The sequence below is a fragment of the Lynx canadensis genome, chromosome D3 (assembly GCF_007474595.2).
Source record: "Lynx canadensis isolate LIC74 chromosome D3, mLynCan4.pri.v2, whole genome shotgun sequence".
Lineage (NCBI taxonomy): Eukaryota > Metazoa > Chordata > Mammalia > Carnivora > Felidae > Lynx > Lynx canadensis.
Window position 1 is genome coordinate 22,275,961 of NC_044314.2, and position 25,463 is coordinate 22,301,423.

At 38.2% G+C, this 25,463-nt stretch overlaps 1 protein-coding gene across 1 annotated transcript in view; it reads right to left on the reverse strand.

The window, feature by feature from the left end:
• DCC (DCC netrin 1 receptor) overlaps nt 1-25,463 on the reverse strand; it is a 689,897-nt gene that overhangs the window by 550,647 nt on the left and 113,787 nt on the right. Inside the window, 1 exon segment of the mRNA XM_032595323.1 lies at nt 17,058-17,342. Coding sequence (XP_032451214.1) covers nt 17,058-17,342 — 285 coding nt within the window.

Consider the following 25,463-nt stretch of genomic DNA (forward strand, 5'->3'; position numbering starts at 1 on the left):
AGATTTTTTCTGGCCATAACTTTTCAACTTAATTGGGTAAATGGCTTGAAGAGTGATTGTTATAGTGTATGGTAAAACAATGTTTATCTTTGTAAGAGACTCCCAAACTGTCTTCCAAAGTGGCTCTGCAATTTTGCATTCCCATTGGCAATGAATGAAAGTTCCTATTGTTCCTATCCTCATTAAGCATTTGGTGTGGCCATTTTTTTTCATTTTAACAGGTGCCTGGTATTATAACTGTTCCAACTTGCAATTCCCCGATGACACATAATATTGAACATATTGCATATGCTTGGTCTCCATCTTTTAGTTCCTCTTTGGAAGGTGTCTGCCTATTTTTAAAATTGATTTGTTTTCTTATCATTGAGTTTCCACTGCTTGTATATTTCAGACACAAGTCATTTTATCAGATTGTGTTTTGCATATATTTTCTGCATGTGGCTTGTTTTTGCTTTCTCTTAACATTGTATTTTGCAGAGCAGAAATGATTAATATTACAACTTGTCAATCTTTCCTTTCATGGGTCATTTTATAGGTCTAAAAATTCATTGTTGAACCTAAGTTCACCTAGATTTTCTCCTATGTTGTCTCCTAGAAATTTTTATAATTTTGCATTTTACATGTAGGTCTATGATCTGTTTTGAGTTAATTTTTTGCAAAAATGTATAATAAGGTCTGGGCCTAGAGGTTTTGTTTTATTTTGTTTTGCATATGAATATCCAATTGTTCCAGAACCATTTGTTGAAAAGACTATCCTTTCTCCGTTGGCTTGATTTTGTACCTTTGTGAAAGATCAGTTGACTTTATGTGGGTCTATTTCTGGGTGCTCTGTTTTGTTCTATTGATCTGTTTGCCTGTTATTTGGCCAATATCACACCATCTTGACTATTGTACCTTTACAATGAGTCTGATGTCAAACAGTGTGCATCCTCAGACTTTCTTCTTCAGTATTGTTGTCACTATTCTATGTCTCCTGTCTTTCCATAAAAAACTTTTGAATCAATTTATTGAGATACACAAAATAACTTTAACTCACTGCGATTTTGTCTTTATCTTAAAATATCAATAGTTCAGGCATCACTGGGCTCATATTGCCACAAAATAACTGCTATTACCTTTTTAGACAGAGCTTGTATATTCCAGATGACTTCAATCTCTGCCTGCCCCATTTCAATTATGTTTATTATCTTTGTAGCTTCATTGGAAGCATTAGTGTTTGTGACCTGATGATAGGTATAAAAATGTCAGCTATTGCCTGATAAATTTGGTTTTATGTTTTCATTCTCTATAAATGTATAACCCAATAAAGTCTAAGATTATGGAAGTTTCCAAAAAAAGCAAATAGAATTTTTAAATTTTTTTTTAATGTTTGTTTATTTTTGAGACAGAGAGAGAGAGAGAGAAAAAAAAAAAAAGCATGGGTAGGGGAGGGACAGAGAGAGAGGGAGACACAGAATCTGAAGCAGGCTCCAGGCTCTGAGCTGTCAGCACAAAGCCGGATGCGGGGCTCAAATCCACAAGCAGCGAGATCATGACCTGAGCCAAAGTTGGACACTTAACCAACTGAGTCACCCAGGCGCCTCAGCAAAGAAATTTTTTAATAGTAAATAGCTTCCTATGTTTCACAACATTGTGATGAATTACATATGATCACCAATTTTTTTAGTTCCTTCAATCCAGAATGGAGGGTCTAGTTCCCTATAGTTTAATTCTGGCCTGGCCCTATGTTGTGCTTCGATCCATAGATTATAGATCCATAGATTATGTCATACTATATGAACTCTGGAGCTAAGGCCTCAAGAGGTATTACAGTTTCTTCCATGACTCTTTCTGAGACTAGCGTCTTAGTCTAGCCACCTGAAGAAGACACATGACAGATAACTGAGTTAAGTTCCCCCAAGTGAAAAATGAGTACCAACTGACAGATGTTTGAGTTAGGCCAACTTGAATCTTCCACTTTTGCCAAATGTACACAAGGGAGCCAAAGTGAAACCAGCAGAGGAACTGCTGAGATATACCACAGGATTATACAAGAAAATAAATTGTTTCAAGTCACTAAATTTTAGACTGGCTTATTGTGTAGCAACAGATATTTGCCTTATTTTTCTTCTCTAAAATTTGATTTTTTTAAAAAAAGGGTGTCAAGAAAGTAGATTTACATTTTTAAATTAGGGAGGATAGGGGCACTGGGGTGGCTTAGTCGGTTAAGCATCTGACTTCAGCTCAGGTCATGATCTACGGTTCATGGGTTTGAGCCCCACATCGAGCTCCGTGTTGACAGTGCGGAGCCTGCTTGGGATTTTCTCTCTCCCTCTCTCTCTGTCCCTCCCTCACTCATGCTGTCTCTGTCTTTCTCAAAATAAATTAACTTAAATAAATAAAAGAATGTTTAAAATAAAATAAAATAAAATGAAATAAAATAAAATAAAATAGGGATGATGGGACACCTGCATGCTTCAGTTGGTTAAACCTCTGATTCTTGCTTCAGCTCAGGTCATGATCTCATGGTTTGTGAGATCAGCCCCATGTCAGGCTCCATGCTAAGAGCATGGAGCCTGCTTGGGATTCTTTCTCTCCCTCTCTCTCTCTGTTCCTCTCCAACCTGTGCATGCACATGGGCTCTCTGTGTCTCTTTCCTTCTCAAAGTAAATAAACTTGAAATGAAATGAAATGAAATGAAATGAAATGAAATGAAAGAGGACAGAGGTACAATTGTCAATACTATTTTTGTGTGATAGAATCATAGGTGATTTTTATTTATATCTTTGGATTTCCAAAGCTTTTTATAAGAACATATATTAGTTTCAGTGTACACAGTTATGTTAAATTCTGTTGTTGTAAGGTGGATGACAATTACACAAGGAACAAAGAAATTATAAAAGTAAATGATTAAGACACAAGGCACATATTTAAGAGCAGATGAAAGTTTTCTCTCTAGGCTCTACAATAGTATGGATAGAAAAGCCCTGGAAAGAATAAACTTGAAATTCTAGGTCATGACTTTAGTTGACTAAATTGATTTTAAGGGGCTATGAAAGAATTAAGAACTACTCATAAAAATCATTTTTGTTCTTGCTATATGGGCACTGACTATTCATACCCAAATGGAATTATTCAGCTAATAGAACATGGCAAATTTTTCCAGTTAATTAATGAGCATGATTTAATCACATGAAATGGAATCAGAATTCCAGTTTGTAATACTCTATTTAATTAACTGGGTGATGGGTACACAAATGGCCATTTTATTTTTATTCTTTAAACTGCACAAATGTTTCATATGCTTCTATGTATGTGCTATATGTTTTAAAATGAAAGAGAGGAGAATGCAAGGGTAGAGACAAGAAAACATATTTGGCAATAGCTTTAAAATCAAACCAGCAAAAATTGATTTTTTTCTGTCAATTTATGTATTAAAAATAAACAAACAAAAAAAAAGAAGCAGACCTCTTTAATATGATGTTCATGGAAGTTAATGCAAAAAAAAATTATGCAGCCATTTTTCTAAATTGATTATAAGAAGTCTGATTTGCTTAGACTAAAACCCAGTTTAACTTTTTCCTGTTGGTAAGGGGGTGGGAAATGTTCGCCTGATTCTCAAACCTGATCTTATTCTCATCCTGGTGGCAATAAAGCTAATCCTCTTCAGAGGGCCAGAGGGTAGTATGTAACTAAAGGGAGAAGAATCGTGACAGTGATACTGCTCTCTGACATACACATTTAGATTGCATTTAAAGTGTAACATCTTAGGGTAACATGCTGCTTTTGCTTATGCTTCCTTCCTTCCTGCCTGCCTGCCTTCCTGCCTGCCTGCCTTCCTGCCTGTCTTCCTGCCTGCCTGCCTGCCTCCCTTCCTGCCTACCTCTCTGCCTTCCTGCCTGCCTGCCTGTCTGCCTACCTTCCGGCCTTCCTGCCTGCCTACCTGTCTGCCTGCCTGCCTGCCTGCCTTCCTGTCTGCCTACCTGCCTGCCTGTCTGCCTGCCTGCCTACCTTCCTGCCTGCCTGCCTACCTTCTGGCTTTCCTGCCTGCCTACCTGCCTGCCTGCCTTCCTGCCTTCCTGTCTGCCTACCTGCCTGCCTGTCTGCCTTCCTGCCTGCCTTCCTGCCTGCCTGCCTACCTACCTGCCAACCTGCCTGCCTTCCTGTCTGCCTTCCCTCCTGTCTGCCTACCTACCTACCTGCTTGCCTGCCTGCCTGCCTGCCTACCTGCCTACCTGCCTACCTGCCTTCCTGTCTGCCTTCCCTCCTGTCTGCCTACCTACCTACCTGCTTGCCTGCCTGCCTGCCTATCTGCCTACCTACCTACCTGCTTGCCTGCCTGCCTGCCTTCCCTCCTGTCTGCCTACCTACCTACCTGCTTGCCTGCCTGCCTGCCTATCTGCCTACCTACCTACCTGCCTTCCTGTCTGCCTTCTTTCCTGTCTGCCTACCTACCTACCTGCTTGCCTGCCTGCCTGCCTATCTGCCTACCTACCTACCTGCTTGCCTGCCTGCCTGCCTTCCCTCCTGTCTGCCTACCTACCTACCTGCTTGCCTGCCTGCCTGCCTATCTGCCTACCTACCTACCTGCCTTCCTGTCTGCCTTCCTTCCTGTCTGCCTACCTACCTACCTGCTTGCCTGCCTGCCTGCCTACCTACCTGCCTACCTGCCTTCCTGTCTGCCTTCCCTCCTGTCTGCCTACCTACCTACCTGCTTGCCTGTCTGCCTGCCTGCCTACCTGCCTACCTGCCTTCCTGTCTGCCTTCCCTCCTGTCTGCCTACCTACCTACCTGCTTGCCTGCCTGCCTATCTGCCTACCTACCTACCTGCTTGCCTGCCTGCCTGCCTGCCAACCTGCCTGCCTTCCTGTCTGCCTTCCCTCCTGTCTGCCTACCTACCTACCTGCTTGCCTGCCTGCCTATCTGCCTACCTACCTACCTGCTTGCCTGCCTGCCTGCCTACCTACCTGCCTACCTGCCTGCCTTCCTGTCTGCCTTCCCTCCTGTCTGCCTACCTACCTACCTGCTTGCCTGCCTGCCTGCCTATCTGCCTACCTACCTACCTGCTTGCCTGCCTGCCTGCCTGCCTACCTGCCTACCTGCCTTCCTGTCTGCCTTCCCTCCTGTCTGCCTACCTACCTACCTGCTTGCCTGCCTGCCTATCTGCCTACCTACCTACCTTCCTGCCTGCCTGCCTGCCTACCTGCTTGCCTTCCTGCCTGCCTGCCTGCCTGCCTCCCTTCCTGCCTACCTCTCTGCCTTCCTGCTTGCCTGCCTGCCTGCCTACCTTCCCGCCTTCCTGCCTGCCTACCTGTCTGCCTGCCTACCTACCTGCCAACCTGCCTGCCTTCCTGTCTGCCTTCCCTCCTGTCTGCCTACCTACCTACCTGCTTGCCTGTCTGCCTGCCTGCCTACCTGCCTACCTGCCTTCCTGTCTGCCTTCCCTCCTGTCTGCCTACCTACCTACCTGCTTGCCTGCCTGCCTATCTGCCTACCTACCTACCTGCTTGCCTGCCTGCCTGCCTGCCAACCTGCCTGCCTTCCTGTCTGCCTTCCTTCCTGTCTGCCTACCTACCTACCTGCTTGCCTGCCTGCCTATCTGCCTACCTACCTACCTGCTTGCCTGCCTGCCTGCCTACCTACCTGCCAACCTGCCTGCCTTCCTGTCTGCCTTCCCTCCTGTCTGCCTACCTACCTACCTGCTTGCCTGCCTGCCTGCCTATCTGCCTACCTACCTACCTGCTTGCCTGCCTGCCTGCCTGCCTACCTGCCTACCTGCCTTCCTGTCTGCCTTCCCTCCTGTCTGCCTACCTACCTACCTGCTTGCCTGCCTGCCTATCTGCCTACCTACCTACCTTCCTGCCTGCCTGCCTGCCTACCTGCTTGCCTTCCTGCCTGCCTGCCTGCCTGCCTCCCTTCCTGCCTACCTCTCTGCCTTCCTGCTTGCCTGCCTGCCTGCCTACCTTCCCGCCTTCCTGCCTGCCTACCTGTCTGCCTGCCTACCTACCTGCCAACCTGCCTGCCTTCCTGTCTGCCTTCCCTCCTGTCTGCCTACCTACCTACCTGCTTGCCTGCCTGCCTATCTGCCTACCTACCTACCTTCCCGCCTGCCTGCCTGCCTACCTGCTTGCCTGTCTGCCTATCTACCTGCCTGCCTGCCTGCCTTTCCCACCTTTCTAACTTTTTAAATGAAAAATCTGGCCAATATATTTGTCTTAAACTGTTATCTGACTTGGAGAGGACTGATCCATAATCATTAGGAAAATGAATAATGATGTAGACAGTGGATCTCACAACTATGTGGTTTCGGGAACCACTGTACTCTTAAAAACTACTGAGGACCCCAAGGAGCTTTTATTTATGTAGGTTATAGCCATAAATATTTACCATATTGAAAGTCAAAATTGAGAGACTTTAAAAAAATATGTATTCATTGAATATTTATTCACAATTTACCATAATATATGTATTTTTAACTGTATTAACTGTATTTTGTTTTTCCAAAACAAAAAAAATATTAGTGAGAAGATGGGTAGTACTTTACATTTTTCTAAAATTTTTAATGAGTAGTTTAATAGAGAATAACTAGACTGTTATGTTGAATAATGCATTTGCTTTGTTCTGGTATGTTTATCTGGTTGAATTACATGAAAATAACTAACCTCCAACAGATATGTAGTTGGAAAAGGAAAGGTGTGTTTTAACTGCCTTTTCAAATAATTGTAGATTTTATCCTTTAACACTACTCCAGTAAGTAGTTTCTTGAAAGTTACTTGTAACATGGAATCCGACGCCATATTAATAAACATTCTCCACCGCTATATAAAAATCCATTGCTCTGTCTTGGACTGTGAATAGATCTTTTACCCATGAGGGATTCTTGTCACATCAAGCTGCGGTCATTCGGGATGGCACAGTGAATTAGACAGATCTTCCCACTGTTGACACATTTCATTACACAGTATCAAAAATCCCCATTTGTTACTATTGCCACCAATCCCATCAGAAAGGCCTTTTAATGTTGTGATGCTGTCATGCTCAAGTGGCAGATACAAGTTTTCCAAATTTCTAATTTTAACTTAAAAGCTTGAATTTCATCCTTGGCAGCAGATACTATTTTCCTTAAACTGACTGGCTCACTTTGTTCATTTCTGAGAAAATGTCTAACCAGTACCCAAGTCTGAATAGCTATAGTTTTTCCGTTGATTGCCCTTTCAAGCGAAAATGGTGTTCTATAAAAAAAAAAAAAAAAGCTAATTCAGCCTGAAACTCAAATGATCGCGAAAATAAAAAAATCAATGTACTTAGACATCCTTCATATGCATTTCCTCTTTTTATATGCTGAATATTAAAAATATATGCACTTAAGGATTAAGAATTAATAAACTTAATAATTTTTATCGCATCGTGAAAGGTATTCTTAGTCAACATAGGGAAACAATACAAAAAAAAAAAACCCAAAACTGTATGATCATTAAAATAGGTTTGACCCTGCAGATTCCCTAAAAGTGTCTAGAGAAACAGTAAGAGTCCATAGAGCATACTTTGAGAACCAGTGTAGACACAGCTTCAACAAATTAGCCCATCTTCTGAGAAGAAGCCCATTGCCTTTCAACACGGGAATAGTTTTGCATCCTTGAAGTAGAAACTGATAAGAATAATGATTACTCTTCCTCTTCCTTATTATTATTGTTATTACTATTATTTCTGTTATTATCATTATTATTTTTTTGCATTTGTGAGGGCGGTAAAAATCTTAACTATTTCCAATCACTGTCTTTCAGCAGTCGATTAAAAATCAACAGGACAACTGGGTGGCTCAGTTGGTTAAGGGTCTGAATTTGGCTCGGGTCATGATGTCACAGTTGATGGATTAGAGCCCTGCATTGGGCTCTGTGCTGACAGCTCAGAGCCTGGAGCCTGCTTCGGATTCTGTGTTTCCCTCTCTCTCTGCCCTTCCCCTGCTTGTGTTCTGTCTCTCTCTCTCTTTCAAAAATTAAATAAACATTTAAAAAATTTTAAAAATTAAATTAAAAAAAAATCAAGAAGCATCTTGGACCATATAACCTGACACATTTACCTACACTTCACATATTTAGAAATAAAAACTCCACTGTCTTCAGAGCTCATTACCCAAAGAGACATAGGGAGGCACACTAGTGAAAGTAGGGAGAGTATTTTCTATTTAAGGGCATTTCAATAAAAAAAAATTCTATCAGACACTAACGTGGCCAAATTGAGTCTCTGAGGCCAGCTAGAAACTAAATTGGACTCTGCATTTGCAGGCCCAAATGTGTCAGGGCCACATGATTTTGTCTTACCTCATGATAGAAAACTGGACTGATTACATATGTCATCCAATGCTGGATACATTTTATAGTGAAAGGTGACTCTCTTTATTACTATTCTAGGACATTTGATGTGACCAATGAGTGGAATGCATGCTCACCCTGCGATGACAATGACTTTCTTTTAATGGGGCCATTTTCCTCAATTATTGTTTATGGATCTCAACACTAAACCTGCATAGCTGAATCTCAAGAATAACTGAGGCAGAGAGAAATTTAATTATGGACTGTTGGTGTCTGGGCCACCAGACAAAAATACCGGTGTTCACAATTTAATAACTATCTTCCTCAAAATAACCAGCGCTTGCTTTTAATTTTGATGCTTCCTGAATACAGAACATTTCCCCCTGCCCTTATTGTACACTCTTTGGTTTTCTTTATTAAATGACTGACTCAATGGAATATCAAACACTTTTCCAATTGGAAATGAAAGGACACTGCAGGCGACAGTGGGGTATTGTCTTTGATTTCTTCCCAGGCATAAGAGTTACAAATTAATTTAACTTCACAGAGCTGGTTTCCTGACTGCATCCTCAATTTCAAGCTAACATACTGTTTACCTGCTGGCTCCGTAGCCATCCCCATCTAGTTCTGTTTCAGGACATTCAGCAGGTACCGTGTGCCTTCAAACCAAAGCAGATATAATAATATGTGCTCTGAGTGAAAAATTCCATCGAACTCCTTCTAACTCTGTGTTTAGAGTGTATTTTATTAAACACCGGCTTAATCCAAGGTGATCACAGGAAAATCAAAATTTATTTAATAAAAAAAGAAAAGAAAACTCCATCTGGCTGAAAGCCAAAGAGCTTTGAACAGGGTAGGAGAAAGAAACCATTTCTCAGGAGCTAGTATTCATCCCTCTGTGATTCTATTACTTCCCTTCCTCATTTACACCAATTCAGTACTAAAAATGACATTCCCTCTCTGTAAATATTCCTACATCTGTTCATATTTCCTCTTTCTTTCTCCATGTACACACACATACTGCTATTTGTAGATAGAGTTTGGAAGAAGAAAGCAGAGTGTCTATTCTTACCATTGGCATATGGCTGTATCCCTGTGTCTCACGGGCAAATTTTGAGTCTATCAGTTTCATTTTGTAGCAGGGTTGAAGGAAGTGGTTTTATATTTATAGAATGATTTTTTTTTGTAGTTTTACAGCTGATGGTAGAGTCCCAGAAAACAAATGTTGCCATTATGATGTGTCAAAGTTAGTTTAGGGAACCCAGAAATCTTCATAATTTATATACATGCGTAAAGCAGAATTTAAAATTTTCTAGAAAAGTAATGGATTATTTACTCCAACTTTTGTTTTTGATAAAGAACCAAAAAAGTGGGGCGCCTGGGTGGCGCAGTCGGTTAAGCGTCCGACTTCAGCCAGGTCACGATCTCGTGGTCCGTGAGTTCGAGCCCCGCATCGGGCTCTGGGCTGATGGCTCAGAGCCTGGAGCCTGTTTCCGATTCTGTGTCTCCCTCTCTCTCTGCCCCTCCCCCGTTCATGCTCTGTCTCTCTCTGTCCCAAAAATAAATAAACGTTGAAAAAAAAAATTAAAAAAAAAAAAAAAAAAAGAACCAAAAAAGTACTTGCGTTATTTCCTATTTGGTCAATGTTGAAGAATAAAGGTATGCTCATTAACTCATGACTATATATGTGTTTTTTATGCTCCAGGAATAAACTGATATCAAGCAGGACCAGAAAAGGAAGCTCCACCCATCCTTTCACTGATTTTTTGTGACTTTTGCACTAATAGGATATAGGTTGGGCTTCCACATATGCTCAGAAAAAGTGTCTTGTTTATGAGTCAAGGCAGACTGCTGCTCTCTTCAGTCAACTACCCTAGGGATGATAAGTGTCCTAATCCTAGTAAATGCAGAGCTGACTATATATCAGCCCCAAAAGACTCTTGGGAAAGAAATACTCTCTCTTTGTCAAGAAATCTTCATTCCTCCTTACAGAGAACAATCTCAAGTATATTGTTTTTGCTTTTGACCTTGTATGAAATAGCAACACATCAGGGGATGGAAGTTTAGAGGAGATCATATAAATAGTATCTAATATCACTCAAGGTCCAGAATGAAAATCGAAAAACTAGTGGATCTAGTGAGGGAAAGATCACTAGTAACATTAGAATGACAGACATGGCAAGAAAAAATGTAACCAATCCCCCAGTATTTCAAGTACTTTTAACTTGGAGTCCTGGAGTAGGTTGCTATCCCCAAAGCAGCACTGAGGGATGAAGACTTTTTTTGAACAAATTCAAGAATCAAACACATATTGTCTACTTATCCACTGTAAGTCATCTTAGGCTTACTAACATATAAACTTTAGGCTTACTAGCATATAAACTTGGTTGCATCTAAATGGAATTTCATCAACTCTTTAGGAAATACTGATTATCTTTACTGTCTTACATTTGTTAAAAGACCTGACCTGCAAAACTAATTCTAATATAGCATGACTATCCACTGGTTTCCATGCTCTGTTCAGCCCCTGTTCTCAAAGAGGGCAAGCCAAAGCTATTATGGTTGGGGGTAAAGGGGTGGAGCACATCATGATATGCAACTTGGTCATTTCACTGTATGGTCAGTGGTATACAATAGAAGTTATCTTATTTTCCTTTGGTGTGCTTTTTATGACAATATAAACCACCTCAAAACCATTGTTTTTTTTAAATTAATTTAAAAGTAAGACAGTCTCATAGTTTATGAGATTTATTTTTGACCATTATTATTGTGTTTTAGCATGGCCTCATAGTTTTTAACAATTAGAGTTTGTCTAGAAAACTTGAACTTTTAAACACTGTGATTGCAATGGCAGAGTTGGAGATGAATGTGGAATGAAATAATAAATGAGAGTCTTGGTAGTGAGAAAATTTGGAAAGACTGCTCTAGACCAACCTCTTCTCTTAAAAGACAAGGAAGTTAAGGATTTTATAAGATTCAGTGAATTGGTAATACCTAATAAAGATCAAATACCAGAAGTCTTATTTATCTTCTAACTCATTCCTAAGCCAGTGCCTCTTGCAATATTTTATATAGTAAAAAAAATAACGTTGACAGAAAGTTGGGGTGAAAATCATATAGCAATGTATTACTAAAGAAACAGTTGAAGTATAGTCTGCCTTTTAATAGACATGAAAAGCAAATGCAGAGACAGATGATACTATGGATAAATAGCGTTAAGTATGTGTAATTAACTACCACCAAACAAATGAACACTCAGATATCCAGAATCTAAATCAGGTAATTTACAATCAGATAAATAATATTGACATGAGAATCAAACTGCTTAAGACTGAAATTTCTAAAATGCCAAAGTAATTACAATAGTTAATAAGGACTTAGCAATTACAGGCATTGTATTTGGCCTCTTAAGTTAAAACCTCATAACCACTCTAATAAATAACATTACTCTCTACATATTGCAAAATAAACAAAGATTTAGATAAATAACTTGTGCTAAATTGCACCACTAGTAAGTGATAGGACTGAGATTAGTACTTAGTCTGGTGTCATACTCTATGCTTTTAGCAATTTATTATAATAATATTTCAATTGATCGATAGTAACTCAATATGAAATAGATCGTGGTAATCCACATGCTGACTCCTTCATGCAATCTGAATTAAATCTGATTTACTATTTAGGAAACATGGTTCAAATACAATATAGTCATATTTCATTCTTTTCTAAGTACATGTAAGAGAGAAGCAGAAAAATCCATTTTATCCAACTTAGATCTATGAAAGGTGAATAGCATTCTGTTTATAGCACAGCATAAGAAATAGTTTTATTCAAAACTAACCTAAGTAAAAAGGCAGACTATGGGAAAATCCTTTAGTGCAATGAAAAACATTAAGTATGGTACAAAAATACCAGGTTCTAAGTTAATTCGATTTGCTCTTCACTTTCTTATTCCTACTTTTCTGTGAGTGTGTTTATATCATGATACATATTACTGAAAAACCTTCAAGGATGCCAACCATGAGTAAAGTGAATAGAATCAAGTCTAAATTTCTAGACACAGGATTCAATGTTCTCCATAAAAGAAGTTCAACTTCTCATTCCAGATTTATCATCTGCTATCATTCTACAAATGGTTATCATCTGAATATCTAGAAAAGGAATAATCTCTACAAACAGTCTGCAAATTTTCCACCTAATTGACTTATCCCTTGTCTGTGCTGATTTGGAACTAGATATGTTTACCTGAATTTACAATTCCTTCCCTTATGTTAGTAATATGGTTACATGAATTAACTGTCTGGCTCAATGATAAATTTAAAAAACAAAGATGGGGCGCCTAGGTGGCTCAGTCGGTTAAGCGTCCGACTTCGTCTCAGGTCATGATCTCGTGGTTCGTGAGTTCAAGCCCCGCGTCAGGCTCTGTGCTGACAGCTCAGAGCCTGGAGCCTGCTTCGGATTCTGTGTCTCCCTCTCTCTCTGCCCCTCCCCCGCTCATGCTCTGTCTCTCTCTCTGTCTCTGTCAAAAACAAATAAACATTAAAAAAATTTTTAAAAAAACAAAGAATGTGTCTTCTTTGTTTTCTCTTATAGACTATTATTCTGGGAAATTACAAAAACTAATGGTAGCAAAATGTAATTAATTTTGAAATATAAGCAATATTCAGTCAAACCAAAAAGTTTTATGTATCCATCAGTAATAGATTCTTGGTGATAAACACAGTTCTGAAACTATTTTGTTTTAAAACTATATATATATATTTTTTTCCTTTAAATAATATGAATTTTGAAATGGTTTTTGTTAAAATGCATTTCAATGAAAATAAATATTAGAGAGAAAAATCATTCAAAATATACTTTAGTCCAATGTATTCCATTAAAAGCCAATGCTTCTAATTGTATAGATATTTAGAGTTCAGGTCTTTCCAAGACCCAGAGTCATTTAATTGCAGCTAAACGAATGAACAATAGATTGGATTACCAATTGATCAATTCAATTAGGCCATTAAGAAAACTGAAATAAGAGCTCCAATGTATGGGCCAGTTATTTCACTCAACCTAGTACCCAAAGCAGATTTATAATTCAGCAATTCAATCTACTACTTGGCACTCAGATGTCATGAGAACTAAATAAACTGAACCTGACAATCCCAGTGGCCCCTCAATACCTCATACATTCTCCATCACGAAATGCTTTAAACCATCGCAACCTTATTCAGTACTGTATTATCAGTATTTCAAAACAAAACCCCTTTACAACAATTTAATACTAATTTACTCTGTTACATTACTCTGTTAAAAATGTACAAGTCCTCACAAGCAAGAATTCAATTTCTGCCTTAAAACATTAGTCAACACATTAGTTACCAATTTCCCTAACTTTGAATGAAATAAGTAATTATTCATTTAATCTGGAAAGTGTAAAATATTATGGGGAAATCTCATTTAAAAGTTTATAATTTTTCTTGAACACAATAGCACCAATTCTATCCCCAATCTCACAGAAAAGTGTGACTATCTAGATTTTACTGAGCCCAGACTCCATTGTCTCCCTCATAATCGGTATGTTTCTAAGACCTCACCTTAATTAAGATCTCCTCTCTCATCTTCATTTCTCAATCCTGCCTGATAGCCTTTTAGTAGCCACTGTTGGTCAATTCTCTCCAGGTTAATGCCCCACATTCTACCTTAACTTCATTCTTCCAGTTTATCTTCCTTACTTCCAGTTTGTCCCCTCCAACACATCTGTGCCCTATGACCCAGTTAAAACAACTAAGTGCAGGTCCCCTGAAAAGCTATTATATCCCGTTTCTCTATGCTGTGCTGATGCTGTACTTTTGTCCTGGTGTACACTTCTTTGCTCTTCATAACTGGCACCTGGTGTTTCTCTCTATGTAAGGGAATACCACTGTTACGTCCTTCACAGCACAATCCACTTTCATTGTCTATTTTCCTCACTACACTATTGCTGTCTTAGGGCACAGTCTCCCAAGTTTGTATTCCTAGCAACCAGCATGATGGCAGGTCTATAAAATTCACTGGAGAGTTTGTTGAATAAGGTACTTATTTAGTTAGTTAGTAAATAAACTGAAATAAACTGAAATTGCTCCTTGAAAGGCAACATTTCAAAACAACTCTTTGATTCTTAAAATCTGAATTTAATAGAACTCAGTTAACTTGGTGATATCGGGCATCTGATATATAAAAGGGGTGACTTTTATTTTATATAAACTTGAATAAGAACATCAAATTATATATGAATTAGTACTAGATAACTTTCTACACACATTAGTGTTTATGTTTAAAGCTAATCCAAAAACAAATAACTTCATCAGTCAAGATGGTACTTAAATGACCATGAAGAATATATTATTTTAAAGAGTGGTGACCATTCAGAAACCACTTTAATGCTTCTAAGTCATGTTAATACTTTGATGGTTTTCTATTTTAATTGACTCCATCTTACCTGATTAAATAAGCATTAGAAGAGAGAGTGGGTCATCTATGTATCTAATTTATTACTTCCTCAGATTGGTACTTATAGAAAACAGAAATTCATTCAGAAGGGATTAGCGTGATTTTAAGAATGAGAAAACCATAAGCGGCAATTAAAAGAGGCTGGGATTGACCATTCATTCATTCATTCATTCATTCTCTCATTCAATTTTGCACTCACAGTGGATTTGTGTATTTGACCTCTAAAGCAATTTGCAAACTCAGGGATAAGTGAAACAAACATATGCTCCTTCAGCAGAGCCTTTATGCGGTCAATAGCATGCGAGACAGGCTTAACCAAGTATAACAACAGTGTGTGTGTGTGTGTGTGTGTGTGTGTGTGTGTATTACCTCAGGTCATAAATCCTTTTGGAAGCTTATATTTGAAATGATAGAACTCGGAGAAAATTTCTCATTGTATGTACTGATTTAAAAAAATACAATTTCCATTCACATAAAAAATGCCCACACACCTCCAAAGTATACCAACATATTCTTGATTTTCACCAAATTAACAAGATGAAATTTGGCTTTAAATAAATCTCCATGGATTAGAATGCAAATGTGTTTTACAAGGTGAGTAAATAAATGTAAAGGGTGATCTGATGCTTATGTCTCTGTGTCTTTCAAAACTTTCCACTTCAGATTTAATATTTAATTAGTCCAACTTTATCCCTTAATACCACTGGAAAACAGACTTTTCACTCATATTAAGATAGCCTAACATAGTCTTGCCAATTTTCTGTGTGACTTACCTAGGCTTCCCATCTGATTGACTTAGATGCATTATTAAGGACATATGAATATAAATATTTAAAATTTTTGTGTATCTAATGGATGCCTAAATAAATGCATGTATGTGTTGGGAATAAATGCTACATTAGCATCTGTCACTGCCTAGCGGATGAAAGGAAACAGTGGTGCTGATGGTTATCGACATATATAAGTCAGTATCCCTGTGACTGATGGAGGAGAGAATACACAAAAGAATTAGAAGAGGTTTCAGAGATGTCCTTATCATAGTACCTAGATATGTTCAAATTGCCAGTTTGCTTTTGAAGTGGACTTAGGAATATCACCCTCTCTGTAGCTGAAGGACTTGTGATAACTGCACACAGCATGTGGAGACAAAAGCCAACATCAGTGCTTTGATAGGAAGTCTGTCACAATTACTCAAGTGTGTGTCTTCTTTGTGATTCTCACAAGTAAGTCTCTGTAAACCCTATAGTGCGATTAAATGGGAAAGTAGATACTACATAGATAGAAGATAGTAGCAGTTATTGGAAGAGAGAGATGTTAGAAAATATCGAGTCTAACCTCTGGTTATGTAGGAGAAGAAAAGGAGCCCAAAGTCTTAGATGTGCCAGATAAGAGAAAGGAAGACAAGAGGTAGAGAGAAACAACTTCCTTTATCATAATATCAGTCACACTTTATTGTAATGACTTACATGTCCATATTCATCCAGCACTCTAATAAGCAAGACTCTGTGTCAGTCTTAATCATTGCCATATCCCTGTACTTAGTCCAATGGTTCTCAGAAATGAGTATATGAATTGACGAGCAAATGAATGTTCAGTATTAACATGGGGAAGTTTCTTAACCTTGCTGAACCTCACTCTCATCCTCTGAAAATGGGGATAATAATAACTACCTCTTAGAATGTTATCACAGGAAAATAAAATAATACATTAAAAGTGCTTAGCAGTGGGGTTACCTGGGCGACTCAGGCAGTTAAGCATCCAACTCTTGATTTTGGCTCAGGTCGTGATCTCAGGGTTCAAGGGGTGAAATCCACGTTGGACTCTGTGCTCACAGCTCAGAGCCTGGAACCTACTTCAAATTCTCTCTCTCTCTCTCTCTCTCTCTCTCTCTCTCTCTCTCTCTGCCCCTCCCCTACTTGTGCACATTCATTCATTCATTCATTCTCTCTCACTCTCAAAAATAAATAAACTTTAAAAAATGCTTAGCAGTGAACTTTATGCAAAGATTTGTATATTAATAGGATGAGTGAATACATACAAAAATGAAGCCAAATATAAGGAAAACACCTGTTTCTCCACAAACTTCAACTACAACACTGGGAAGAATAAGGATGCTTTTGGCATACCCTCATCTAATGACTCACTTAGAAAGAAAGAAAGGAATATGAAACAAAACTCCTGAACAGTACAGAACTTAAAAAATAATTACAAAGTATTCATTAAAGGGAAAATCGTTGTTCAAACTACTTCAAAGAATATAATTCTGCTCTTTATTGAGCACAGTAGTACCTGACAAAATCCTGACTTCTGCTTCGTTTCCTGTTCTTGAGCTGGCTGGATTCCGGGCTAAGCATCGATAGATTCCAGTGTCCCCAGGTTGAAGTCTGCTGATCTGCAAGGCTCCAGAGGGCAACACCACCACTCGGGAATCACCTGGGATGGGAATCAGGTCTTGTTGGTTTTTTTGCCAATGTATTGTTGGCATAGGCTCCCCAATAACCTCACACTTGAGTAGCACTGTGTCTCCCATAAAGGCCGTGACAGATTCTGTCTGCGATAGGAACCTCAGTGGTCCTAGGGGAAAAACAAAGAAGGAAGGACAAATCTTTCAGATAAGGTACAATAATCACTAATAAAAATAATCACACCTGTACTCTTTGTAGAAAATTGTATTTTATATTTTGTCCAATTTCATCTCCTTTGCTCTTTATATTTTATGCATCTGACATTACAATAGTTTCTGTGGCTAAAAACCTGATAAAGATATTGCCATTAATCTCTAGAAGCTTACTATTTTGTATTATTCATTCATAAAACAGTCTTGTAAAATAAACACAGCAGGCATGGTCATCTTAACTTTAGACATGAGGGAACTGAGGTTCAGAGACATAAAATTCCACAATTCTGCAAATAAGACCCGGTTCTTTTGAATCCTGGTCCTTTGTGCTTCCTAGTACATAGCTTTGGACAAAGGACTATGAAGTTATGGGGATTCATGAAGGACTGGCCGTCCTGCTTAGCCTAGAGGAATTTCAAGAAAGATGGGGGACATTAACCACCAATTGCAGTAACAGAAAACACTCTCATAGGAGTTGACTGCTTAAGGTAAATTATCATCAGTATTTTCAAGTTATGGTTGTGTTATACTGAGAAAATGAATTAGACTAGTTTGTGTCTCTAGCTTGGCTGGGCCACCTACTCTGTATGAGTTCTTTGGTAACTTGTTTCATTTCTATGGGCTATAATAACATGGAATAAGAGCCAACTCAACTCACACAACCACTGTGATGTCCATATACAATAACAGGTGAAAAAGATGCAATCATATGGATGATTAAGCAAATGTAGGGGAAAAAAGAAATGACGAAAGTAAAAGTAATTAATCATTACTGAGCATGAACACAGTGAAAGGAGCCTCCTCCATCATGATGTACATGAGAAGTGTAGGAAATATTTTGATTCTGCCCTCTTGAATCCCCTTCTTGTGAACAGATGGATATTTATAACCACAGTGCTTTGACCATGAAAACTTTTAAAAAATGATTACAAACACATTTGAATGAATTATGCCATCACTGATATAACATTGGAGATTTTATTTTACAGTTAATTTCATTAAATAATTTTAACTTCTTTGACCCATGTTTCATTCATTACAGTTATATTCTAATGTTTTTATTTTCATTTTACTCTTACTGGAATTGTTTTCATTGTGTGTGTATTTCAAAATAAAATTTAACTCATTCATCATTTACCTCAAGTTTTTCTGATCATATTTTATGTTACCATGATTTTTTTAATTTTATAGATTTGTTTTCACCAAGTCAAAATTTTCTAGGTCCAGGTCCAAATTTCAACAATAAATTTTCCATCAATATGTAGTCAGTAGCCAATTCTACTTGTGCTCAGTTTGAAATATTAGTTTTATTTTTTGGTCTATTAATTCTCACAAACTAACTTTACCTACAATATGATAAAATTTTTGTTTCAGTCCAAAGGGGAAAGGCAAGATGACTTACTTAAAACATCATAATTTAATATGGGAAACAATCAGAAAGGCTGTAGAGAAGTTGCCTTCCCTAGGTGAAAGTGGAATTTCATATTTCTTTCAGGGATTACAATATTTGAACTGCCAGATAACTGAATCTATGAAATAGGAAATTACATCAATATTGCATGTGGAATAGGTAGAAGCTGCCAAAGATGGTTTATCACTCATTATATCTCCACTCACATTAACAGGCCTGCAGATCTATAGAGGCAATATTAAGTTTGTTCTTTAGTAAGAATGATTAACCCTAGACCATACAGAACCATTCATACTTGTGGAAATATTAATTTATCAGTCAAAATGTATCCCACACATAAGGTACTAAAATTACTCATCTGGATCCCCAGTTAGGGCTCTGGAATCTGGATGCCTAGATCTGGTTATCTCAACACTACAAATATGTCTACAGGGGGTGCCAGCTGCATCCATAATTCTATTTTTATTTAGTATTCAGAATTAATCTAGAACTATGCTGGATTAACGCTGAGTAAAGAGACCAAAAGGATTCTGCTAACTTGTGTCCTGGCTAAAGAAATTGTTCAAAGTCCAATTTCTATACTCCTTGTAGTGTAGTGTCTAGAGTCTATTCAAAAGACGTACATTAATCTATAACCAATTGGCTAAAATGTAGATTTAAAGCATGTAATTAAACAGAGAATGGTTTGTATACACTACACAAGGCAAAACTGCAATGAATAGTTAGCCAGATGTTGTGAGGGTTTTTTTTTTTTTTTAATTTAATCATTTTCTTCTTGGCCTCCACTTCTAGTATTTTGTTTTGTAGTTAAGGAAATATGGTTGGGAATAATTTATCTACACATACAAATTATATGATTTATGCAACACAGGTAAGAATAAAATATTTTGAATAAGTTGATAAAGATATCTGGATACTTATGTATATTCAACTATATGGTCTTGTATAAGTTATATACATTAGATAAAATTCACAATACTTATTTTACATCTAAATGTCTGTGGTGATCCAAAAATCCATTTACTAAATTCTCAAGTATAGAATAAAATATTAAATGAAAGGGCATAAGCATACCTTAGGGATATTGTGGGTTCAATTCTAGAACACCATAATAAAGTGAATATTGCAATAAAGTAAGTAAAATGAACTTTTTGTTTTGCTGGCTCATATAAAAGCTATGTTTACACTATACTGTAATCTATTCAGTGTGCAATATTATTATGTAAGATGCTTTAATTGAAAAGTACTTTATTGATAAAAAAATTGCTAAGCATCATCTGGGCTTTCACCAAGTTGAAATCTTTTTCCAGTAGGAGGGTCTTGCCTCGATGTTGATGGATGCTGACTGATCAAGGTTGTGGCTGCTGAAAGCTGGGGTGGCCGTGGAAATTTCTTAAAATAAAACAACAATGAAGTTTGTTGCATTGATCAATTGTTAGTTTCACAAACAATTTCTTTGTAGCATGTGACACTGTTTGATAGCATTTTACCCAGAGTTGAACTTCTTTCAAAATTGGAGTCTGCCCTCTCAAATTTTGCTGCTACTTTTTCAACTAAGTTTACGTAATATCCCAAATCCTTGATTTTCATTTCAACAATCTTCATAGCAGTGAAGACCAGGAGTAGAATGCATCTCAATAAACTACTTTCTTTGCTCATCCATAAGAAGCAACTCCTCATCTGTTGCGTTTTATCATCAGATTGAAGCAATTCAGTCATATCTTCTGGCTCCACTTCCAAATCTTGTTCTCTTGCTATTTCCATCAACATCTGCAGTTACTTCCTCCACTGAAGTCTTGAACCCCTCCAAGTCATCCATTAGGGTTGGAATCAACTTCTTCCAAACTCCTATTAATGTTGGTATTTTGACTTCTCCCCATGAATCATAAATGTGCTTAGTGGCATCTAGAATGGTGAATCTCTTGTAGAAGAGATTGACTCTGCCCTATTGTATCAGAGGAGTCACTATCTATGGCAGATTTGGCCTTACAAAATATATTTCTTAAATAATAAGACTGGGAGGTCAAAATTACTTTTGATCCATGAGTTGCAGAATGGATGTTGTGCTAGCAGGCATGAAAACATTAATCATATTGTGCATCTCCACCAGGGCTGTTAGGTGACCAAGTGCATTGTCAAAGGGTAGTAATATTTTGAAAGGAGTTTTTTTTTTTCTGTGCAGAATGTCTCAACAATAGGCTTAAAATATTTAGTAAACCATGTTGCAAACAGATATGGTGTCATCTAGGCTTTGTTGTTGCATTTACAGAGCATAGCCAAACTAGATTTAGCACGATTCTTAAGAGCCCTATGGTTTTCAGAATGGCAAATGAGCACTGGCTTCAACTTAAAGTCACCAGTTACATTAGCCCCTAACAAGAAAGTTAGCCTGTCGTTTGAAGCTTTGACTTCCCCTCTCTAGCCATGGAAGTCCTAGATGGCATCGTCTTTCAACAGAAGGTTGTTTTTTTTTTTTTCTACATTGAAAATCTGTTGTCTGTTGTAGCCACCTTCATTAATTATCTTAGCTAGACCTTTTGGATAACTTGCTGCAGCTTCTGTATCATCATTTGCTGTTTCTCCTTGCATTCTGATATCATAAGAAAGGATTCTTTCCTTAAACTTCATCAACCAACCACTGCTAGCTCCAAACATTCCTTCTGCAGCTTCTTCACCTCTCTCAGTCTTCGCAGAATTGAAGAGACTTAGGGTCTTGCTCTGGATTAGGCTTTGACTGAAGAGAATGTTGTGGCTGGTTTGACCTTCTATCCAACTGCTAAAACTTTCTCCCTGTTGGCAGTCAGGCTGTTTCACTTTCTTATCATTTGTGTATTAACTAAAGAAGTACTTTCAATTTCCTTTAAGAACTTTTCCTCTACATTCACAATCTGGCTGATTGTTTGGGGCAAGAAGCCTTGCTTTTGGCCTGTCTTAGATTTTGATATACCTAACTTACTAAACTTAGTAACTTCTAGCTTTGGTTTTAAAATGAGACATGAATGACTTTCCCTTTAACTTCAACACTTAGAGGCCACTAGAGGGTTATTCATCATCTAATTTCAATATCTTTGTGTCTCAGGGAATAGGGAGGCCCAAGGAGAGGGAGAGGATGTGGGAATGGTCTGATGGTGCAGCAGTCAGAACACACAGCATAGTTATAGATCAATGTTTGATGAGCGTGGTTCATGGCACCCCAAAATAATTACAATAGTAACATCAAAGATCACTGATCACAGATAAGCATAACAAATACAATAATAATGAAAAAAGTTTGTAACATTGTAAAAATTACCAAAATGTGACACAGAGACACAAAGTGAATAAATGCTGTTGGGAAAATAGGGCCAAAAGACGTGGGTGACGCAGGATTGCCACAAACCTTCAATCTGTAAAAAAATATACAGTATCTATAAAGCCCAATAAAGCAAATTACAATAAAACAAGGTATGCCTGTACTCAAACTTATACTCAACAACCGGTTCCTTTATGTAACTTCAACTAGCTGGAAGAATCATACACAGGACATAAAATTGTATGTTAATATAATTAGACTTAATGAAATTGGCTAATATTACACATGTTTTTTCAGTATGCACTCTATGATGATTTCAGATTTTAATAAACAAGGTCAAAATCGCATCCTATTTAAAATTTAATGATGTAATAATGTTTGAAACTTTCAAATAGTTGATTATTTGACACAGTGAGAAATTATAAACCTAATTTGTAGCTTTTTCTTTTTGTCTCTGCAAAGCAAACCCAGCACATCAAAAAGCAATTGTAAGTTTACAAGACTCTCTATGGCTTAAACTAATGCTCCCAATATTGTACCGAATTCTAGCACTCACATCTCTTGGTGCTGTAACAACCCAGCAACAGTATTAAGAGAAGAAGTTACAGGCTATCACCTCAGTACTATATTTTCAAGGCATGAGTATGAGCACGTAGTAATGAACATTAAACTCACTGTAACTCGTAAGAATGAAATACAGTATTTTTGGAAGAGCCATTTAATGCTCTAAGGCAATACAAATGATTCCCATGTTTCATTCATAGAGAGATACAAGTACAATTTTAACTACATTCTCATGAAAAATAGCTACCTGATCCACAAGAGCCTTTTTTTGAAAAAAAAAAAAAAAAAAAGTTTGGCTCAGACACATCTGATCCACTGTAATCAAAGCACAAGTGGTCTTCTTACCTCTACTCTTTTCTTGTCTTAATACATTCCAAACATAGTAAAAGGTCAGTGTTCCTACATCACCAAAGTTTTTGCTTTACTTAAGAAACTCCAATCTCCTCCAAATTTTCCAGTATATTCTTATACCCCAAAAGCTGGTACCCAAGAATATAGCACAAGGCACCTTTCGGGCTCAACTTCCACAACTCCTACAAAACAATTCTTTTTTTTTTTTTAATTTTTTTTCAACGTTTATTTATTTTTGGGACAGAGAGAGACAGAGCATGAACGGGGGAGGGGCAGAGAGAGAGGGAGACACAGAATCAGAAACAGGCTCCAGGCTCTGAGCCATCAGCCCAGAGCCTGACGCGGGGCTTGAACTCACGGACCACGAGATCGTGACCTGGCTGAAGTCAGACGCTTAACCGACTGCACCACCCAGGCGCCCCCCCTATAAAACAATTCTTGATCTATTGAACTGGTCTACTCCCTAAGCCTGGCTTCCTTTTAATTGTTTTTCTCATATCTCCTCTAAAAAACAAAACCAAAACCCAAACAAACCAAAACAAACCAAAACAAAACAAAAATCTCTATCCTTACATCTACCTATCAAAATTGTGGTTTTCTTAAGGTACTGATTCAAGGAGCGCCTGGGTGGCTCATTCGGCTAAGCATCCAACTCTTGGTTTCAGCTCAAGTCACGATTTCATGGATCATGAGACTGAGCCCCCCTTTGGGCTCTGCACTGTTGGCATAGTTGGAGCATGGTTGGGACTCTCTCTCTCTCTCTCTCTCTTTCTCTCTCTGCCCTTCCTCTACTCATCCGAGTGCACTCTCTGTCTTTCTAAATAAATAAATAAATAAATATTTAAAAAGTTAAAAAGCACTGACTAAAAAAATTTCCTTTTCTCTAGTCTTGCTTACGGGAAATCATCTCACAAATCTTTGGAATTTTTACAGCACTGATAACTTACAGATAATATGACAATATCAGTTGTACCAATAAAAGCCCAACAAGTGTTTACATATTTGTATATGTGAGGGTTTTCTTTGAGGGAGGGTATTTTATTTTACATCTCCAGAGTATGTCAAATATCTACAAAATACACAAATATTTGTTGAGGTTCTATGTGACTCTAAATGTTTAAAAAGAACATTGCAGACATCCAGATGTCGATCACTGCATTTGAGTGTTGGTTCTATCACAATCTAACATACTCAGTGGCAGTCTGGGATGGTAAAGAACACACATGGGTGCCAGATTACCTAGGGTCACTTCTATGCTTCACCATCTAACCAGCTCACCGTTTAACCCGACTTCAGACAAGGTGTCAGCGTTACCATTTGCACTATCATAAATCACCTTACCTAATCCTCACAATAGCCCTATAACTGTGTCCCTACTTTACAGACAGAAGTAGAATAGGAGCAAAACTCATTCAAATGTTTACATTATGTACATTAATTTTTAGTATTGAATTATTATACTTCTTAACACACCTTATTTTCCCAACCCATGGTAATGTCTCAAGGGGAGTTTCTTCTTTTTTTTTTTATTAAAATTTTTTTTTTCAACGTTTATTTATTTTTTGGGACAGAGAGAGACAGAGCATGAACGGGGGAGGGGCAGAGAGAGAGGGAGACACAGAATCGGAAACAGGCTCCAGGCTCTGAGCCATCAGCCCAGAGCCTGACGCGGGGCTCGAACTCCCGGACCGTGAGATCGTGACCTGGCTGAAGTCGGACGCTCAACCGACTGCGCCACCCAGGTGCCCCAAGGGGAGTTTCTTCTATAGATCAGTACCCCTGCACTCCTCAACCCCCACAGAGCCACGTAGTGCTGGGTAAACGCTGTTGTTTAGTAAGTACATTCTACCCTGGGTTGAATTCTCAGAGACCAACTTTGGCCTGAAATACTACACTATTAAAAATAGCATACAAACTTTTTTCAAAAAAACAAACGTATTTTTGGTACTTTCATGGAAGGCTTCCACTGTTAGCCTTGGTTCTGGGAAAGGCTGTTTCCAAGAATGAATTGCACTCAAGCTTTCAGCCTTCCTACTTAGTCTGGCCCAGGATGCTTCAGCAGTTTTAAATCATCTAGCCACCTCTGGACTCGCTGGAAGTGTTCCCTACCAGTGAACTTGCAGGTTCACATAATATCTGTACCTATGTGCATTAACAAAGGCCACCACTTATTCCGGAGGGATTCGTTTGGGAACTATTAAAAAGAGAGAACATACTGCTTTGAATTTGGAAAAGTCAGACACGTATGGGAGCTTCATTTTATCCCCTGTCCTAGAAATGAGAAATACAACACTTATAATTCAAATTTTATCAGTTCCTAATAGCCAGCAAAAGTGGCTGGGCTTCAGTATCAGAAATTTTACTGATGTCAACTACCCTAATTATAGTTGTACAGTAAGCCTTAAGTGTTGTTAGCAAGAGATACACAACCACTATGCAAGAACCGTGGTGAGATGGATT